The 15,738-nt window shown below is 42.7% G+C and overlaps 3 protein-coding genes across 5 annotated transcripts; 1 reads left to right on the plus strand and 2 right to left on the minus strand.

The window, feature by feature from the left end:
- Nucleotides 1–6,997: 6,997 nt before the first annotated feature.
- LOC124338590 (arf-GAP domain and FG repeat-containing protein 1-like) lies at nucleotides 6,998–9,854 on the minus strand. Of its 2 annotated transcripts, none has more exons than XM_046792678.1 (8): nucleotides 9,683–9,854; nucleotides 8,868–9,036; nucleotides 8,702–8,795; nucleotides 8,524–8,633; nucleotides 8,106–8,443; nucleotides 7,595–8,005; nucleotides 7,212–7,516; nucleotides 6,998–7,080 (listed from the first exon to the last, which is right to left on the minus strand). In XM_046792678.1, exons 2-8 carry the CDS (start codon nucleotides 9,032–9,034, stop codon nucleotides 7,033–7,035), a joined length of 1,473 nt encoding a protein of 490 aa, XP_046648634.1. In that variant the 5' UTR covers nucleotides 9,035–9,036; nucleotides 9,683–9,854; the 3' UTR covers nucleotides 6,998–7,032. The 2 variants fall into 2 exon arrangements, with proteins under 2 accessions (XP_046648634.1, XP_046648635.1); XM_046792679.1 differs by lacking the exon at nucleotides 9,683–9,854 and adding an exon at nucleotides 9,532–9,616.
- Nucleotides 9,855–10,163: 309 nt separating this feature from the next.
- LOC124338462 (KN motif and ankyrin repeat domain-containing protein 2-like) lies at nucleotides 10,164–14,600 on the plus strand. 2 transcript variants are annotated; one of them, XM_046792542.1, is made up of 14 exons: nucleotides 10,164–10,548; nucleotides 10,624–10,828; nucleotides 10,894–11,097; nucleotides 11,208–11,260; nucleotides 11,372–11,537; nucleotides 11,612–12,342; nucleotides 12,423–12,620; nucleotides 12,688–12,881; nucleotides 12,944–13,070; nucleotides 13,431–13,566; nucleotides 13,633–13,679; nucleotides 13,745–13,885; nucleotides 13,956–14,156; nucleotides 14,229–14,600. In XM_046792542.1, the coding sequence occupies exons 1-14, from the start codon at nucleotides 10,462–10,464 to the stop codon at nucleotides 14,409–14,411; spliced, it is 2,673 nt and encodes an 890-aa protein (XP_046648498.1). In that variant the 5' UTR covers nucleotides 10,164–10,461; the 3' UTR covers nucleotides 14,412–14,600. The 2 variants fall into 2 exon arrangements, with proteins under 2 accessions (XP_046648498.1, XP_046648497.1); XM_046792541.1 differs by having other exon boundaries at nucleotides 10,165–10,548; nucleotides 10,891–11,097.
- Nucleotides 14,599–15,721, minus strand: LOC124338466 (transmembrane emp24 domain-containing protein 1-like). Its single transcript, XM_046792551.1, has 4 exons — nucleotides 15,477–15,721; nucleotides 15,292–15,395; nucleotides 14,987–15,221; nucleotides 14,599–14,911 (listed from the first exon to the last, which is right to left on the minus strand). The coding sequence occupies exons 1-4, from the start codon at nucleotides 15,633–15,635 to the stop codon at nucleotides 14,672–14,674; spliced, it is 738 nt and encodes a 245-aa protein (XP_046648507.1). The 5' UTR covers nucleotides 15,636–15,721; the 3' UTR covers nucleotides 14,599–14,671.
- Nucleotides 15,722–15,738: the final 17 nt, after the last annotated feature.

Genomic DNA, 15,738 nt, shown 5'->3' on the forward strand with positions numbered 1-15,738 from the left:
ATATATAATACCTACTAATATAATTAATCCACCTGCATAGCAATTTTGTAACAAAATAGCCTCAAACACTTTTTCTACTAATTACAGTATAGTGCGGAAATTACCCGGAGAAAATATTATAAAGAAAAACACAAACAATGAAATCATTCCGTGAACTGTTATTCTATATATCTTCTCTGCTGTACATACACACACACACACGTCCCTCCCACCCAATTGCATATAACATGATTTTTATCGAATTAGTTGATTGATATCTCTATAAACCGTTCTTGAAATGTTTTCTCCATTTATCGGTTGACCTATAAAAGCATCACTCGAATGTTTACACGTGTGTGGAAAAAAGGGTCGATCAAGACACACAGAAAAATAACGTCCTCGCCATTGTTTCAAACTTCCCCCCGAAAAAAATTGAAATGGTCACCTCTTTCGTAAAATTTATAAAACAAATGAAAACTTAAAAAAACGACGATGAAAATATATTATAGATCATTACAATTGACTCGATCGTATGTATAGTCATTCTCTATTCATCGACAATTTGCTTACATACCATCATCTCAATTGACTCGGCGCCAGAGTACATATCAACTCTCAATCCGCCATCATTTTTTCATTGTCGCCCTTTTTTCTCTTCTTTTTTTAGAATTTTGTGTCGATCCAGCAGCGGACGGAGAGAGAGAGAGAGAAAGGCAAAGTTAATTATTCGATAATCAATATAAGGGGAAAGGAGATGGGAACATCTCTAACGTCTAACCTTATGGATTGTAACGGTCGGGTCGTTGCCGCCCCAGTGATCGCAACCCTTCGGGAGAAACAAACGACGACGAAGACGGAAAAGTGGAGAGCTACTGCTACTGCTATACACATATATAATATTGCAGCTCCGAATATATCCATATATAGGATAGGATCTATCTTCTGTGCTCCTTGTATTCGCTCCTTTCATATTTTCTTTTTTGTGCATGTCGCTTATTTTTGGGTTTTTTTTTTCCTTCCCTGGGTGGAGGTTTTGTTTGATTCAACAGCGTCACCATCCTCCAATCACGCACGAAATGCTACGTGACTCGGAGACATGTCGTTTTCTGTCCAACCTCATACTCAGCAGGATCCAGGAGTCGGAGCGGGTGGGAGGATAGAAAAAAAGGCGAAAAATGTAGAAATCATCGTCAAAGGGATATAAGAATATAAGAAAAGACGTGCTGTGGTTTCAACAAGGAAGAAGAAAAAGAGGAAAACGAACGGAAGAGACTCTGCGCCTCTTCTTCTTTTTGCCCCTTTTGAGTTTCGATTATTACGGCCAAACAACCCGGCGCCCAATTATTAAACACACACACACACACCAGGAAAAAAGAAGACGGCCGTGTGTGTGCCCGCTCAGCTACTTGTGTGACAGTCTCATATGTGTGTGTGTACTATACACACGGGCGTGCAGCTTTTATCGATTCTTCGCTTCTTTTTTGTTTTATTTTTTTTTTCTTCCGGTTATTTTGTTTTTATCTCGGCGGAGAAACACGTCACCTTCCGCCGGATGGATGAGAAGAGTGAGCCAAAGGGTTAAACCAACACCCACGGGCTCTCACGTGGGTGTGGTCTCGCTCCCGCTCGTCGTCGTCGTCGTCTAATAATAATAGCGATAGTAACCATGGGACTTGATCAAATCATATGCCAACGACCAAACACACAAAAGTTGCCAGCAGTCCGTGTCGGCGGATTATTTGCCGTTTGTTTTATGTTTATTGAGAAAAAAACAAAACACAAATTATATTCATTTCTTTTGGGTTATTTTTCTTTTTCCTTTTATTTTACAGAATCACGAAGGGCATTGAAAATTACACCAACATTTATCATAACTGTGTCTACGTGCTTTTTGGCGTGTGGTTTTTATTCAAACTTCGCGCGCCAAGGTTAATAGGACTCGCCTTTTGTATTTGGCGCAATACGAGTCGCGTCGCGTGCGATTTCAAACTCGGTAAGTTGAGGTATGTTTTCGTGATGATGGGTCACGTTCTAGAAAAAATAAAAGAATAAAAATTGTCCAGTCCGTGTGTAGAGGATGCGTCCATCATTATAACCTCCGACACACACACGTTCGAGAACCCCCAGCAACCGGGCGGGAAAAAAAATACTGGGTAAAACAGACGGCCCTTATTTCCAAACACAAGCAAATATTGATTCAATCTCGGTCGTCCAAACTAGTAGATATACACGATCCAGCAGACTGCTGTCTGCCACCATATAGAGCTGCTATATAGCTTTATAGAATCATTTTGATTCAAGGAGCATTGTCCTCTCTCTGGTTGGAAACTTGCGTTCGTAACTTAAGTAGTAGTTTAGAGTCTACAGCACTACAACCGGGCAAATTATATTTGCATTATATACGGCTGGACGGACGTGGTTCAACGGACTCGTGTGTCCGGTGAACGACCACAGCGCGCATATATAGACTCGCGCAACTTTTGAAGGGCGAGAGTTGCGCTATCGTAATACGTCCAGGTTTATTATGTACGTACAACGTTCCCTGGAAAGAAAAAAGAAAATGGCGTTCATGTATAGCTGCTGCTGGACACATGATGACCTGAACTGCCCCTATGGCGACCTCGCTCTTTTTATGTGATATCCCAGAGCTTTGCGCGGGTCTGGCTGATATTTACGGCATCGGCCCGGCGGGGGTGACAATCCGTTGAAGAAGTGGGGTGGGATATGTATAGGTTGAAGGATCGGCCTCGGCTGGCCTGGTGGGACATACGTTTGATTCATCATTCATAGAGAGGGCAACGGACATGCCGCGCTACTTGACAGCTCACACAATCACGACGGGCACAATCCAGATTGGCTTGGCCGTCCTACGCACCATATTACGTCACGCACTACAGCTCACCGGCCAACCTCCTCCCCACTGCTGAGCAAAAAGGTCGTCTTTTCTTTTTTTAAAGAAGAAGAAATAGTATAGCTCTGATGTATATCCTTAGATTCACATACGTCTGTTGCTTTTGTGTGACCATGTTTCCCTAATCTAATCTGTGATAGCCGGAAACTTTTGGGAACGAAAAGAAGAAGGCAAACAAGCATCACAGAAAAGTCTTCTTCCTCTTCTTTTTCTTCTTCCAAGAAATAATAAAAAATAGGGGAAACTGCTGGTCTGGTCTTGGGCTGTCTATCTGGCAGTATCAAACTTCTTTGCGTCTATAACTATCCGGTCGCGTCTCTCAAACTCTAAATACAATCTGAACGCTGGGCTGTGTAAGGAACGGACGATATGCGGCAGTTCTTGACGAATCTAATCAGTAGGAGATGAAGAAGAAGAAGGGACATGTATACAGCGGACCCCGTAAAGAAATAGATGGCGTCCCTATAACGAGCCTCAAGAATAAAAGAAGAAAAAAAGAGCTGCTGGGCGAAGGAGAGACGGGCATCTCTCGTGTCAGCGAGCATCGCACACAGCACAAAGATGGATGAGTTCTTTTTCGGCTGTCTCCATCCCCGTCTATTGTCACCACCAGGTTCTTCCTCCCACCAAAACACATAGGAGCAGCACAGCAGCTCCTTTTTCGCTCATGGAGGGAATCGAAAGACAATAAAAAAGATGAGAAAAAAGATCGGCCCGCGACTCGGTGAGTGAAGTGAACCAATCAGCGAGAAAGCGGAGATCGATCGCCGCTCCAGTTCTATGTGCCGCGGGCGAGCTATAGGAGCTAGGAGCCCAGGAGCTCGAACGACATAGACACCAGGAGCACAGTGAAAAGGCGGGAGAGGCAGCAGAAAGACTTTGCCACCCGCCCGCCCGTCCATTCGCCGTCGTCGTCGTCGTCGTGGAAGAAAGACAAGAAAAAGGAAAAAAGATAAGGAGCTGCTAGCCAAGAAGAAAGAGACCATCACGAGCTGATTGACAGCCTGATTTATCCTTTGTAGACACACGAACACCTCATCAATTCAAAATGACTCCTCCCACACTCATCACCCTTTCTAATGCTGGATGGCAAGGTTTTGCCGAGCCAATGGCTGCCACCGACTCAAGTGAGAGACTAGAGAGAGAGAGTGTCCCCGGGATATTGAATATCCAATCTCCCAAGACATTTAGCAACCCATTAGCCGACTGTCACACGAATGGACCGGCTCCTCTCTTCTGTCGCTCCTTCTGCTCGACTGCGAAAAAGAGAAAAAAAAAGGAACTCGAAAGAAATCAAATCAAATATCTAAAAAGAAGGAAGAGGAAAGAAGCCAATTTGCTCACCTTGCTCCCTCATCGCTCCTCGAGATCAATCAACCGTTGGGCTGCTGCTGCTCCTCATGTATATGTGTGTGTGTCTGTCTGTGTGGCTCCTTGAAGTTGATTTCATTAACGAGCGCCACGGCTCTCGTTCTGTCGCCGTCAAACCGCCAGCAGCAGCAGCAGTAGAGTTCATTAGCACAGCAGCAGCAGCAGCACATCATCATCCGGGCGCGCGCCAAGTACCGTCGAGTTATACAGTCGCTTCAATAAAATACTTATTCATCGTGGCCACCAATCTCGTTTTCCAATTTGCAGTTTGCGCTTACTATTACGTCTTATACGCGCCATCCTCCTCCAGCAGCAGCGACTAATCGTTTGCCACCTGCTTAAGAGTGGCTTATAGAACCGATTTGCTGCTTCGTGAAACTATCTGGACGAGAAACGTCGTTATTGGATGGCACCCACAGTTCATATCCTGAAACCGTTCAATTCCAATGATTCGCTTTTTATGTATCTACCCTCTTTAACTGCATTCTTATGGCGCAGTTGCAAGTGGAGTGGGGTATGGGTAGGGAATGGCGAGTGTGAGTCGAGGAACACGCACGAGTACCGTTAAGAAACAAGTGGAGTGTGCAAGATTGAAAAAGAAATCCCAAAGTATAGTTTTTTTTTCTTTCTCTCTCTCGGTGAAACGAGAAGAATGACGCCACAAATCACGACCGGAACTTTTTTATTACCCTGGCGCCGCGGCTATTTTTTCTTCTTCTTCCACCCACCCGACCCTGCAGCGGAGATTCTTCTTTTGGAAAACTGGGCAAACTGCATAGCCCAGTTGATTCGCTTTCTTTATAGTATGGGGAGAAAGTATGTTATATATATCAGAAATGGATGAAAGAAAGTGTTTTTTTCGAAAAGGAGAGAGAGACGGGCGAACATCCGGCGCGCTGGGCCCCAAAAAATAAGGAACACAATAACAATAATTCAATGGGGCTTGAAATGACGATGAAGGAGGGAAACAACAACGAAAAAAAAAAAAAAGTAAAATTGTTTTCAAACGGTAGCGGTGTGTCGGAGATGTATTGCCACGAAGGAAACAAAAAGAAAAAAGAAATATTAAAGAAAGGACGCAGAGCGGAAAAGGAAAGCAGAGAGAAAGAGTTGACGATCGCGGGACAAGAGGACACAAGGAGAGAGATACTACAACGCAAAAAATGTATACACTAGTTGTTTTCAGAGAAACATTGTTGTGTTCGTGTGTCAACCCCATGTGGCGAGGCGGGATGAGACTTGAAAGAGCGTGGAGAAGTTAAGATGAGATGATGTTCTCCGGCCGTGGAACAAGGAAACGGATAAACGCATACAACACAACTGAAGTATATATATGTATGTATGTAAGAAAGAAAAGAAAATAGTGCTCCCACTCTTGAGCCCTTCTCTCGTTTCGTTATTTTCTTCTCCCATCCAATTTTATGGCCCGTCCGACCATTGTGTAAATGTAAGGCACTCGGGCAACACATAATGGACTTTCCGAAACGGACAAAATCATGTTCGGGGTGATAGTCAGATAAAAAAAAACTAATCATAATTTGATAATAAGGAGAAGCAGAGGAATCTTGGTACCGTGCGTCGATTTGAATTTGCCGCGCGTTCGTTACTTCAATGATTTTATCTTCAACGTTCAGAATATGGACAGGTTTCTTGTGACTAATTCTTTTAAAGTCTTAATTATAATAGCGTGATATCATGGAAGAAGAGAAAGGACAGTTTGAAGGAAGAAGCAGCTGAACAAACAAAAAAAAATAATGAATAAATAAATTAAAGCCTGCAGTTTTACACACGTATAACACAGCAGCAGTTAAGATTGACGTTTTCGAATTCAGTCCCTCTCGTTTCTTTCGTTTCATCGAAAACTTGTTTCTTTCTTTCTAGCCGACTAGATTCCGAATCCGTGGACACACGACACATATAACAGGCATAGGCAAATAACATTTGGAGAGAAGATGTTAAGGATAGAGACACGAAAAATTGAATAAAGGAAGAAGCGGAAACATTGGCCAAAATCGCCGCGCACACGAAATATATCTCTAAATATACGCGCGGGCACTAGACAAAAGTGGGACACAATGTATGAACGAGGTCCCGACAATTGCCCAACATTATACTTCATGATTGTATAAAGTAGTAAATCTCTTGATTTGTTTGTTCTCGTCTGGACCGATGACAGCAGGCACCGGGAGCGGACGGGTGGGCCCAAGCTTCGTTGCTCTCTCCGTTCGCTCTGGTGCTACTGCTACTGGGGGCTGGATGTGTGTGTGTTGGGTGTAAAGAGAGAATAGAAGATCCTCCATCAAAGTATTGATTTTCAATCCTGTCCCTTAACTTTGTTGCACACACAAAAGAAAGGGAGGACAAAGGGAGGACATATCATGGACCAGAGAAAAGTTTTATAATAATAATAATAATAATAAAGAGTGTGGAATAACCTATCACAAGCAAGGTTGCCATGTCTTCTTCAATAAATAACGAGAGATAAACATTCGCAGCGTTTTTTTTACCCTTCCCTCATCTAGAAGGAATTGGGGAGTTGTTAAGGTTCAGTTTTGCTTTACGCAGAAAGTTGTTTTTTCTTTTCGGGGAGCGAGATGAAAAATGGGAGCAGAAAGATAGAAAATCCTCGACCACACGAAATTTTCGATGATGGCGCATTTCTCCGGTGAAGAATTCTTCCTTTTCTTTTCGTGTTTTCTTTTGTGGTTTCTTTCCTCCTATTGTTTTGTTTTTTTCTCTCCTTCTTTTCTTTTCAAACGCTAACAGTATGGCTATAAAAAAGGATTGTGAGACCGTCCCTGGGTAAAACTGGTCGCATCCTGGAAAAAAGAAAAAAAAAAAAGAAAAAAATATGGCACACAAAATGGTCCACAAAACATCAGCAAGATCAGTGAAATCCAAATCGACAGGCAGCCAGCTAAAAAGATTAAGGCATGTGATTTATACTAACCATGAAAGGGTTCATTCCGGTCGAAGTTCCCCATGTTTTGGGCGACAGGTCCAATGACTGGCTGGTGGTGAGGGTCGTTGCGACACTCACCATAGGATTGGGATGACCGCCGAAACCGAAAGCAAAGTGACTGTTGGCGGCGGCGGCGGCGGCGGCGGCACTGGCAGCTGGAAAGGCAACGTTTGTCCCAGAGGTCATGTTCGGAGAGCCGGACAGAGGCGATGAAGAGAAATTGGCCCAGGGAAGAGCTGGCTTGCCGTAATGGACGGGTTGTGTACCTGGTTGAGTAGGCACAGAGGCGACGGCTGTCCAATATGCAATAACACGCTCACTTTACTTTCCTTTTCCTTTACGACGTGACCAGTCACCGTGCATTCACTTACCGAGAAAAGGGTTACTCGGGTTGCTGCTGTTCGAAGGCGTAAACGACGACCACGCTACGGGCGTTTCCACTGCAACAGCAGCAGCAGCAGCGTTGTTGTGGCTGGAAAACACTGACTCGGAGTGGTGATGAAGGTGGGTAGGCGGGGCGGCGGTGGCGGCTTGAGCGGTTCCGGTATTCCAAGAAGGATTCCAATTAGCCGCCGCCGAAACGCTTGGCTCACTTATTGGCGTCGTCTGTGTTGTGAACAATGCATCCAGGTCTTTTAGTGCAGAATAGCGATCTTCTGTCGGAGCTGCAACTCCGTTCGATGCCCCCACTTTAAGCGGACTTGCCATGCCATTGACCGCTCCGCTTTGGACCTGATGCGTGACAGCAGCCGGAGCAGCAATCGTTTTCTGCGGCGAAGTTTCTATCGAAAATTTGTGAAAATGTACAAAGAATGTTAGTATATTTAAGTAGATAAAAACAAATATCGGAGATTCCTCTCCACAGATGGACTGGAAACATACCCGAGAAAAAGAAATCGGCATTCTGGAAATTGGCAAATGATGGCTGACTGACGGACTGAGGAATAGACGAATGATTTTTCCGAGGTGAAGAGAAAGCTGAGCCAGCAGAGGGTACGGCTGGAACAAAGAAATCCAAATCGGCCAACAAATCTGAAGTCTTTGATAGTGGGACTGATGACAGTGGAACCGAGGGAATCGCAGAGACCACAGGACGTGCTACTGGGGAAGACGTGACCGTTGATGGATGAGCCTGAACAGGTTGAGAGGATTCACCATTCACCCCATTCAGCTTGGCTGCTGGGAGTCGATCGGTGAGCGTGCTAGGATCGGCATACCATCTACACAACAATGAAACACGTGTCAAAAAGTTTCTGGTTCAAAGGAAAAAGTCGTGACAATTTCCCTTTTGTTTGTTTACCTCTTCTTTTCGTATTTGGCAACTAAGTGATCTTTGAATTTCTGTTCGTCTTTCGTTTCCGAAGAAAGCTCCGCCGCATTATAATGGGCCATCCAAACAAGTTTACAGTACTGCGGAAGCCAAACAATTGAATCAGTCAAGAACTTCCTCAATCGAGAAATTAAAACATTTCAATTACTTCGTTGCCTCGACTCTTTAGGAAATCTATTTCCTCTGGAGTGAAAGATGCCATTGAGATTGACTTGACGCGATGAGGTGGAGTAAGCCCTCTCCTGCAATCGATAAAAAACAGGAAATTTCAATGACATTGATTTGAACTTTGTTCCATGTTGCAGCAGACTTACAGTTTTCCTGAGCATGATATGCACACAAATGAACCAATGGTGGTGTTGACGTAAGTGGGACCCCTTTGATTACAATCAAAACATGTTTTGTTTGTTGACAAGGAGAGGAATTCTCTCAGGATTTTGAGATGTTTTTCTTCTTGTTTTTTCTTCGTGTTGTTTGACATTTCTAGAAAATAAAAATAAAAAAAGGAATTCATTAGCTTACTTATTTGCAAACAGCGTTCAAGGGATAATTGGTAATCTCTTGTACGTGAGGGTCTTTCTTGTTTCTTCCTGGGAGCTCTGACCGTATCATCAATTTGTGACACAGGGGAATAGATCCACATTTTTAAATATAAATATTTCCACTAAACACTGCTAACATATTATGAGGAGCAACACAGGCAGAGCAAAAGACTGCATGCAGATAGCTTGAGTAACTATCAACACTCTCAGAGAGGATGTTGAAACTGACCATCCCACTTCCTCCAGAGTGTGTGTCACAATCCAACAAGCAGCTTTTCAGAGCACAAACTAAATGAAAAAAATATGGACTGGCGAAGTACTGGCAGTGGAAGGAATTTCTAGGAAATTTCTCTTCAATTTCATAAATTAATTGTGCAGAACCATGTAGCCTGGGGGGATTATAACCAACATGAGTTTTTTTTCTTTCTTTCATTACCTCAATACGACAGAGTAGGACCTGACCCGATTGTTTCTTCCTACAGGATAGGATTTCCTTAAAATTACAGTGCGTGACGTAAAACCACTTCTGATGACACAGAAGCCTACATCAGAACACCGATTTTCCGCTTTCAATCATTTAGACTTACCTAATGGAGTGCAGTAGCAAACTTGTCAAAAAAAGAGATACGTTGATTATTCAGTTCCTTCACTAAATCCGTTTACTCGACGACGGTTAATTATTATATGTGCGAGAGATAGACACTGAACGAAAAATACAAGACACGACTCGACGAAATAACGGTTCGCCGCCTAGCGGGTAGTTCATCAACGGGTTAACCTTTTGAAGATCAAAGGCCCTAAGCGTAAGTTTGCTTCTCACACAGTCACACTCACTTTGACACTTTCATCTTTTGATCTTTTAGATAGATGCATGCAAATCAAAAATGTATTTGCCAAGTCAACGTTTTCGCCAATCTTACTTGGGATTGTATTTCCCTTATTTTGGGTTAGTTATTTCTGCCTCAAATAGATCGAAACAACAACAAAAGTAAATGTGTTGCCTACAGGTGGCGTTCTGTGCATGTTTATTCAACAAAAACAGGACAACGGGCATTATTCATTCCTTGTTGTTTGACAGCCAACCACCAACATAAGATAAGAGAGGGGGGAACACCTGTTAGTTGTACAGCAGCACACGTCAAAGGTGTATATAGCTACACAACCGAGGTTTTGCTGGAAAAAAGAGAAAAAAAAGCTTTCTCTGTGCTTAGAATGTAGTCGTCGTTTTCTCTCCTCAAGTGCGATTTTTCTCAGACACCACACCCCATTTGTTACTTGAAATGCCCAGTGCTTGACGACTGACGAGTGAAGGCTTAAGACTGCACGATTGATTTCTCCTTATCCATAGTCTTTCAATCAAGCAACAATGGGACTCGGTAATCTGAATGACACACCCTCGCCGATGCCACGGCCCTGTAGGCCCAGCACATTGTTTGTATCTAACAATAACCAGGTGGGTCATAAAAAAGTTTTATACACCTTTGGGAGTTGGTGCAATTACTGTTGGATATGATTGTGTTGTTGCCAGTCCCATAGCTCCAGCAATGAAGTTGGATGTCAGTGCTGCCCGTATGGCTTCCACATTGATCTGGACTTTGTTCGTTTCTGTGAATCATTGGCCACTGGTGAGCACCTCAAACAAAAGAGAGAGGAGAGACGTACCAGAAGGTTGCAATGCAACTCCATGGAAGTCTTGCTGGGGCTCACCACTCCATCGTATACATCTGTATTAGGTATGACATTTATTAATGTTGGTCAAAGGTAGCCACACATAGAACATTCTTGGCATTTATAGCAGCTTCTTCAGTTCTACCTCCAATCATCGACGTTCCGAGAGAGTCTGAGAACTCTGGAGCCGCATTAGAGTTACGCAATCGACCCTCAAGAGAACTTAATCGTGCGGTTGACGATTTTGAAGCAACATTTTCTCAATCTTCTCGTCACTCTCAGTCTTCCCAAATATCCTGCTTTGCCGATATTTATAATTCTACGAGCTCACTAGGTAAAAAAATCGCTTGCGACAGCAACATAAATTGCGTATCAAGTTTCATGTAACAGAGACGGATCGAAGAGAAGCGTCACACTATCTGAATTGGTAATTCTTTATGGCAGGCAAGGACAGTGAGGCGGATTGCTCCTTTGAGACCAAGAATGAAGCTCTTCAGGTAAACATTTTATGGACTTTGGACTTTTAAAAGACCTTTATCTGACCTTGAACATTGTTTTTATTTCAACGGCTGAATCCCCAATGAATTCCTTCTTTTTTACTTATAAAGTCGGTCCGTGGGCAAATGGCAGCCAGTCTGGAAAAATTGCGCGAGTTGGAGCAACAGGTGAAGCTCATTCCAGTTCTACAGGTCAAAGTGTCAGTGTTGCAGGAAGAGAAACGCCAAATGGCTCTCCAGTTACAGGAGTTGAAAAATAAACTCATACGCGGAACAGGTTGGTGGCTCATCTTTACTTATTTTGGTGTTTCGTTTCTTTTTATATTTAATTAAACACTTTTTTTTTTGCAGGTCCCCTGAAAAAGGAGATGGGTGTCGGCACGTTTACAAACACGCTAAGGGATGGCGTATGCCAAACAGAGAATTGGATCAAAAGTGTTTCCAGCAAGATGATTCAGACTTTTTTGCAGCCGTTGACCGAATCCGGAACGCAGACAGTGATGGATGCGAATGCTAACAAGCTAATTTTGGCCCAAGTTTCTCAATCCGTCCAAGTTAACATGCCGATGATGCAAGAAATGGTGCCTCGAGGAAACGCTGAAACACAAACTGACCGAGACTCGCCCGTTCTTCACTCATCGCCGCCGCCTCCTATTACATACCGTCCTATTGTTTTCCACCGGCACGTCCAAACCGAACGTGAAGAGAAAGTCGTTCAGCCTTTACCTCCTCCAGCACCGAAACCGATTGTCTTACACCGCCAAGTCCAAACGGATCGCGAACAAACTCCTAGAGCCGTCCAACCATCTCAGTCTCCCACATTTCGCAGGCCAAATGTGTTCCATCGCCAGGTTCAAACCGAATCTAGTCTCCTGAGTGCATCGAAGCAGGAGATCTCTACAATCGATCGACTTCAACAAAAAAAGTCGATCGCTATTGGTGATGGTTCAGTCAACGATGTCTTGTGCGATCGTTGTGTTAACATAAGAACCCGGTTGAGGCATGTTTCATGTGGAACAACTGATCTCGTCCGTCCTGCCTCTGGCGTCAATGTAGCTACTCAGTCGTATACCACATGTCAGGTATGTGTAATCTAACTCACCTAATTTTATTTATTTATTTATTTTTAATTGGTTGATTGCTTATCGATTTTCGACATTAGGATTGTGAGGAGCGTTCCAAAATTGCTGCTGTAGCAACGATTGATCAAGAAATACAAACAAATGATAGCTGCTTCAACAGTCCAAGGTTATCACGCATTTCTCGGCTCGGAGAATGCTCTCCGCTTTCCGTCCAGACTCAACCCGACCAGGAATCATTACCGAAACCAGAGCCGGAGTCGACCAACAGTCGTCGCTTGGTATGGCAAAGTCTAGCATTTTTCATCACAACGAAAACTAATAACTGAACCTTATTTTTTCTTTTAGTCCGAAACAGAATCGGAAAGTTCCAGAGAAGCCGACGAAAGTGATTTGGGTTCAGATGAGTCGGTAAGAGAAGAAGAAGATGAAGAAGAAGAGGAGGAGGAGGAGGAGGAAGAAGAAGAAGAAGAGGAAGGAGAAGAAGGAGAGGAGGAGGAAGGATTAGAGACTTTGCCCGAACCCATTAAGCCCCGTATAAGGTAAGAGTGGTCTAATTTGGTATTCTGGTCATATAGCTCTGCAAGCATACTATTTCCCATAGGGTGGAGCCCTCAATGGAAATGAAAGCCGCCCTCAAGGTGTTGAACGATTCCATCCATCGTCCACAAAGGGGAAGCTCGAAATTGTTGGTTAATGCCATCGAAATCGTTCGACGTGAATGGATTCAGGTAACTTTCGAGTTTCTCCTTAAACAGTCTTCCCCACTTTGTTAATTGTCAAACGATTTGGGGTCCTTGGCATAACATCTCCATCGCATAAATTATTGAACCAGACAGGAGAAATAGTGGCCTGTTGCACATGTTTTACACAGCTGTCGTCTTCTTTGTTCGTTTTCGAATAACCCACTATCTCGCATTCGTAATCGTATAAGAATCTCTGGGTGGTGTACCATAAGCTAATTGACTATTCATCCGATTATAAGGGAAAAACTAATAATGCGGGCCTAAATATAGATACGGGAAATCTGTACCTTTTCCTCCGACATCTGGAGAAAGTATTAAACTTATTATAATCATGTGATTGTACAGGTTTCCAGCACAAAGGAAGCAGATGCTCACTCGGTTGAAGATTACATGGATTATATCGAATCTTTGAGCATGGCTTTGCTTGAGCGAGTCGCTAATCTTTCGGATAATAATGGCAACACGTCGTTACACTACGCAGGTAAGAAATTTGGGTTTTTTTAGAGATTTATCAAAAAAGTTTAACTTAATATTTTTGTAACCTTAGTGTCGCACAGTCAGTGGGATATCGTCAGCCTTTTACTCGATTCAAAGGTGCGTTCTATTTTACAAGTGTTCTTTTTTCGACGCATATGTTTCATTTTATTACGTCGACGCAGGTGTGTTATCCACAACTGAGAAATAAAGCTGGTTATAGTCCGCCTATGCTGGCAGCTTTGGCTCAACCAACTAATAATACTGAATCCCAAGTACTTCAGCGTCTCTTCTCTCTTTGCGATGTTAATTCAAAAGCAACTCAAGTATGATCAGTATTCGTTTTTTTTTTCTCGCATGAAGAAATATTAACTAATTTCAATTGTCCAATTATAGCACGGACAAACGGCTTTAATGCTCTCGGTCAGCCATGGAAGAGTAGAAGTGGTACGCCTCCTATTAGCCGCTGGCGCTGATGTGAATGTACAAGATGCGGACGGCTCGACTGCTCTTATGTGTGCAGCTGAACACGGTCATACACCCATTGTTAAGCTACTACTAGCCCAAACGGACATTGATCTTCATCTAAGAGATAATGTACAGTATTTTTACACTACTTATCTCATCTTGAAACTGAAAGCACAAATAATGAATGATGTTTTATTTTAGGATGGTAGCACAGCGCTATCTATCGCTATGGAAGCAGGCCACAAAGATATTGGTTTACTGATATACGCTCACATGAATTTCCATCGATCCAACTCCAGCAGCGCAACGTCCAGCCCCGTCCTTCCAACTGCCTCGCCTTTAACTACTTTAAGGAGGAAAGGTTCTCCATTGCCTTATTTGTAGACTAGATCATGACCTGTTACACTACGCACATTATCAATCAATTGATTTGATAAATTCCCTTTTCGTTAATTTACTGTTAGGCAGCTAAAATGCAATGCAACATCTCAAAGTGCCAATTTTTTTGTAACATTCCAGCTACGCGCATTAGAATATTCGAAACTTAAAATAATACAAAATCCGTAAATAATAGGTTTACAAAGTAGTTCTGTTTATTGTTTTTTTACTGGCACCATGTGACTAGTGAAACGATGTTGACTGCTTCACATTTTTCCTTGTTTCCAAAGGCGCCGAAGCGTTGATTTGTCGTCAAAAAGACTCCGAACCATAACAACTTGAACAACTCCGGTGATGAGAAGTGCGATGAGATGGATCATTGACCAGAAATTTACTCTAGTGAAATTTCCCTCGGCCGTATTACGATCACGAGCTTCAAAGGCTCTAATCTGATCCTGAAATTCTTGAGCTCTTGTTAACTTTCCCCTGACCATTGCAACTGTATCCTGAAAGTATAACAAATTTATAATCAATTCTAAAATTCAATACTTTTAGAGTGAAAGAAAATTAATATTTAATACTTTAATATCCTGAACATGAATATCATAAATTTCTTCTGGTCTCAAACCAGCATAAAAGGCCTGGTCAGTATCTCCCCATACATCACTATTTTTCTTTTCAATTTTAATTTCTCCATTATCATCATCATCTTCATCGTTGTCTGTGGAGATTTCAAAAAAGACTGTTTTGGCACTGAAGATTGAAAAGGTATTGTCAAAGCAAATTTTGTGGTCCCCATCTTCAAAAGTTTTAGTCCTGTAGAAATAATTGGCATTAGGAGAAATCAACACTGCCAAGGGTTACAAAAAAGTAAAGACCTAACTACCTGTGAGTACTGTCACTTTTTCTTGATTCCATCACAATTCTCCGCCCTGTGGGGGACGTCAAATGAAAGTCAATATCTAACTCCCCTTGCTGTCCATCAATAACCTACATTGAAATAAGATACAGAAGAAGAAAATGCTATCAACGCTATTCAACAACGAAAACCGGTAGATATGTATATCTAACTTGATAGTCAACTTCCAAGTAGATGTTCTTTGCAACTGGTGTATAGAAACAGTCCTCCTTTCCTGGTTCAATAGTAATGGTAAATTCATTACTATATGCCACTACAACTGAATTCACAATAAGTACAACAAAAACTAGGAATAAAACTAACGGTCGCATTTTATTGCAACAAACGTCTATCCACACTGAACATGCATTTAGCACTGATAAAATTATGTACTGCCGATTGAGGGACAGTTGCTTTGATAGTCGGCTTGGGTTC

Source organism: Daphnia pulicaria, chromosome 4, assembly GCF_021234035.1.
Source record: "Daphnia pulicaria isolate SC F1-1A chromosome 4, SC_F0-13Bv2, whole genome shotgun sequence".
NCBI classification, from domain to species: domain Eukaryota; kingdom Metazoa; phylum Arthropoda; class Branchiopoda; order Diplostraca; family Daphniidae; genus Daphnia; species Daphnia pulicaria.

Bases quoted from the DNA above. Each gene is read 5' to 3' on its own strand.
- LOC124338590 (XM_046792678.1), bottom strand. From the start codon at position 9,034: ATGTCAAACAACACGAAGAAAAAACAAGAAGAAAAACATCTCAAAATC. The intron at 8,444-8,523 runs GTAAACAAACAA...ATTGTTGTGTAG, and splicing joins GCCAAATACGAAAAGAAGAG to ATGGTATGCCGATCCTAGCA. The intron at 7,517-7,594 runs GTAAGTGAATGC...CATATTGGACAG, and splicing joins CCCGAGTAACCCTTTTCTCG to CCGTCGCCTCTGTGCCTACT.
- LOC124338462 (XM_046792541.1), top strand. From the start codon at position 10,462: ATGGGACTCGGTAATCTGAATGACACACCCTCGCCGATGCCACGGCCC. The intron at 11,098-11,207 runs GTAAAAAAATCG...TCTTTATGGCAG, and splicing joins TAATTCTACGAGCTCACTAG to GCAAGGACAGTGAGGCGGAT. The intron at 13,071-13,430 runs GTAACTTTCGAG...GTGATTGTACAG, and splicing joins TTCGACGTGAATGGATTCAG to GTTTCCAGCACAAAGGAAGC.
- LOC124338466 (XM_046792551.1), bottom strand. From the start codon at position 15,635: ATGCGACCGTTAGTTTTATTCCTAGTTTTTGTTGTACTTATTGTGAAT. The intron at 15,222-15,291 runs GTAGTTAGGTCT...TTATTTCTACAG, and splicing joins AAAAGTGACAGTACTCACAG to GACTAAAACTTTTGAAGATG. The intron at 14,912-14,986 runs GTATTAAATATT...TTATACTTTCAG, and splicing joins TTCATGTTCAGGATATTAAA to GATACAGTTGCAATGGTCAG.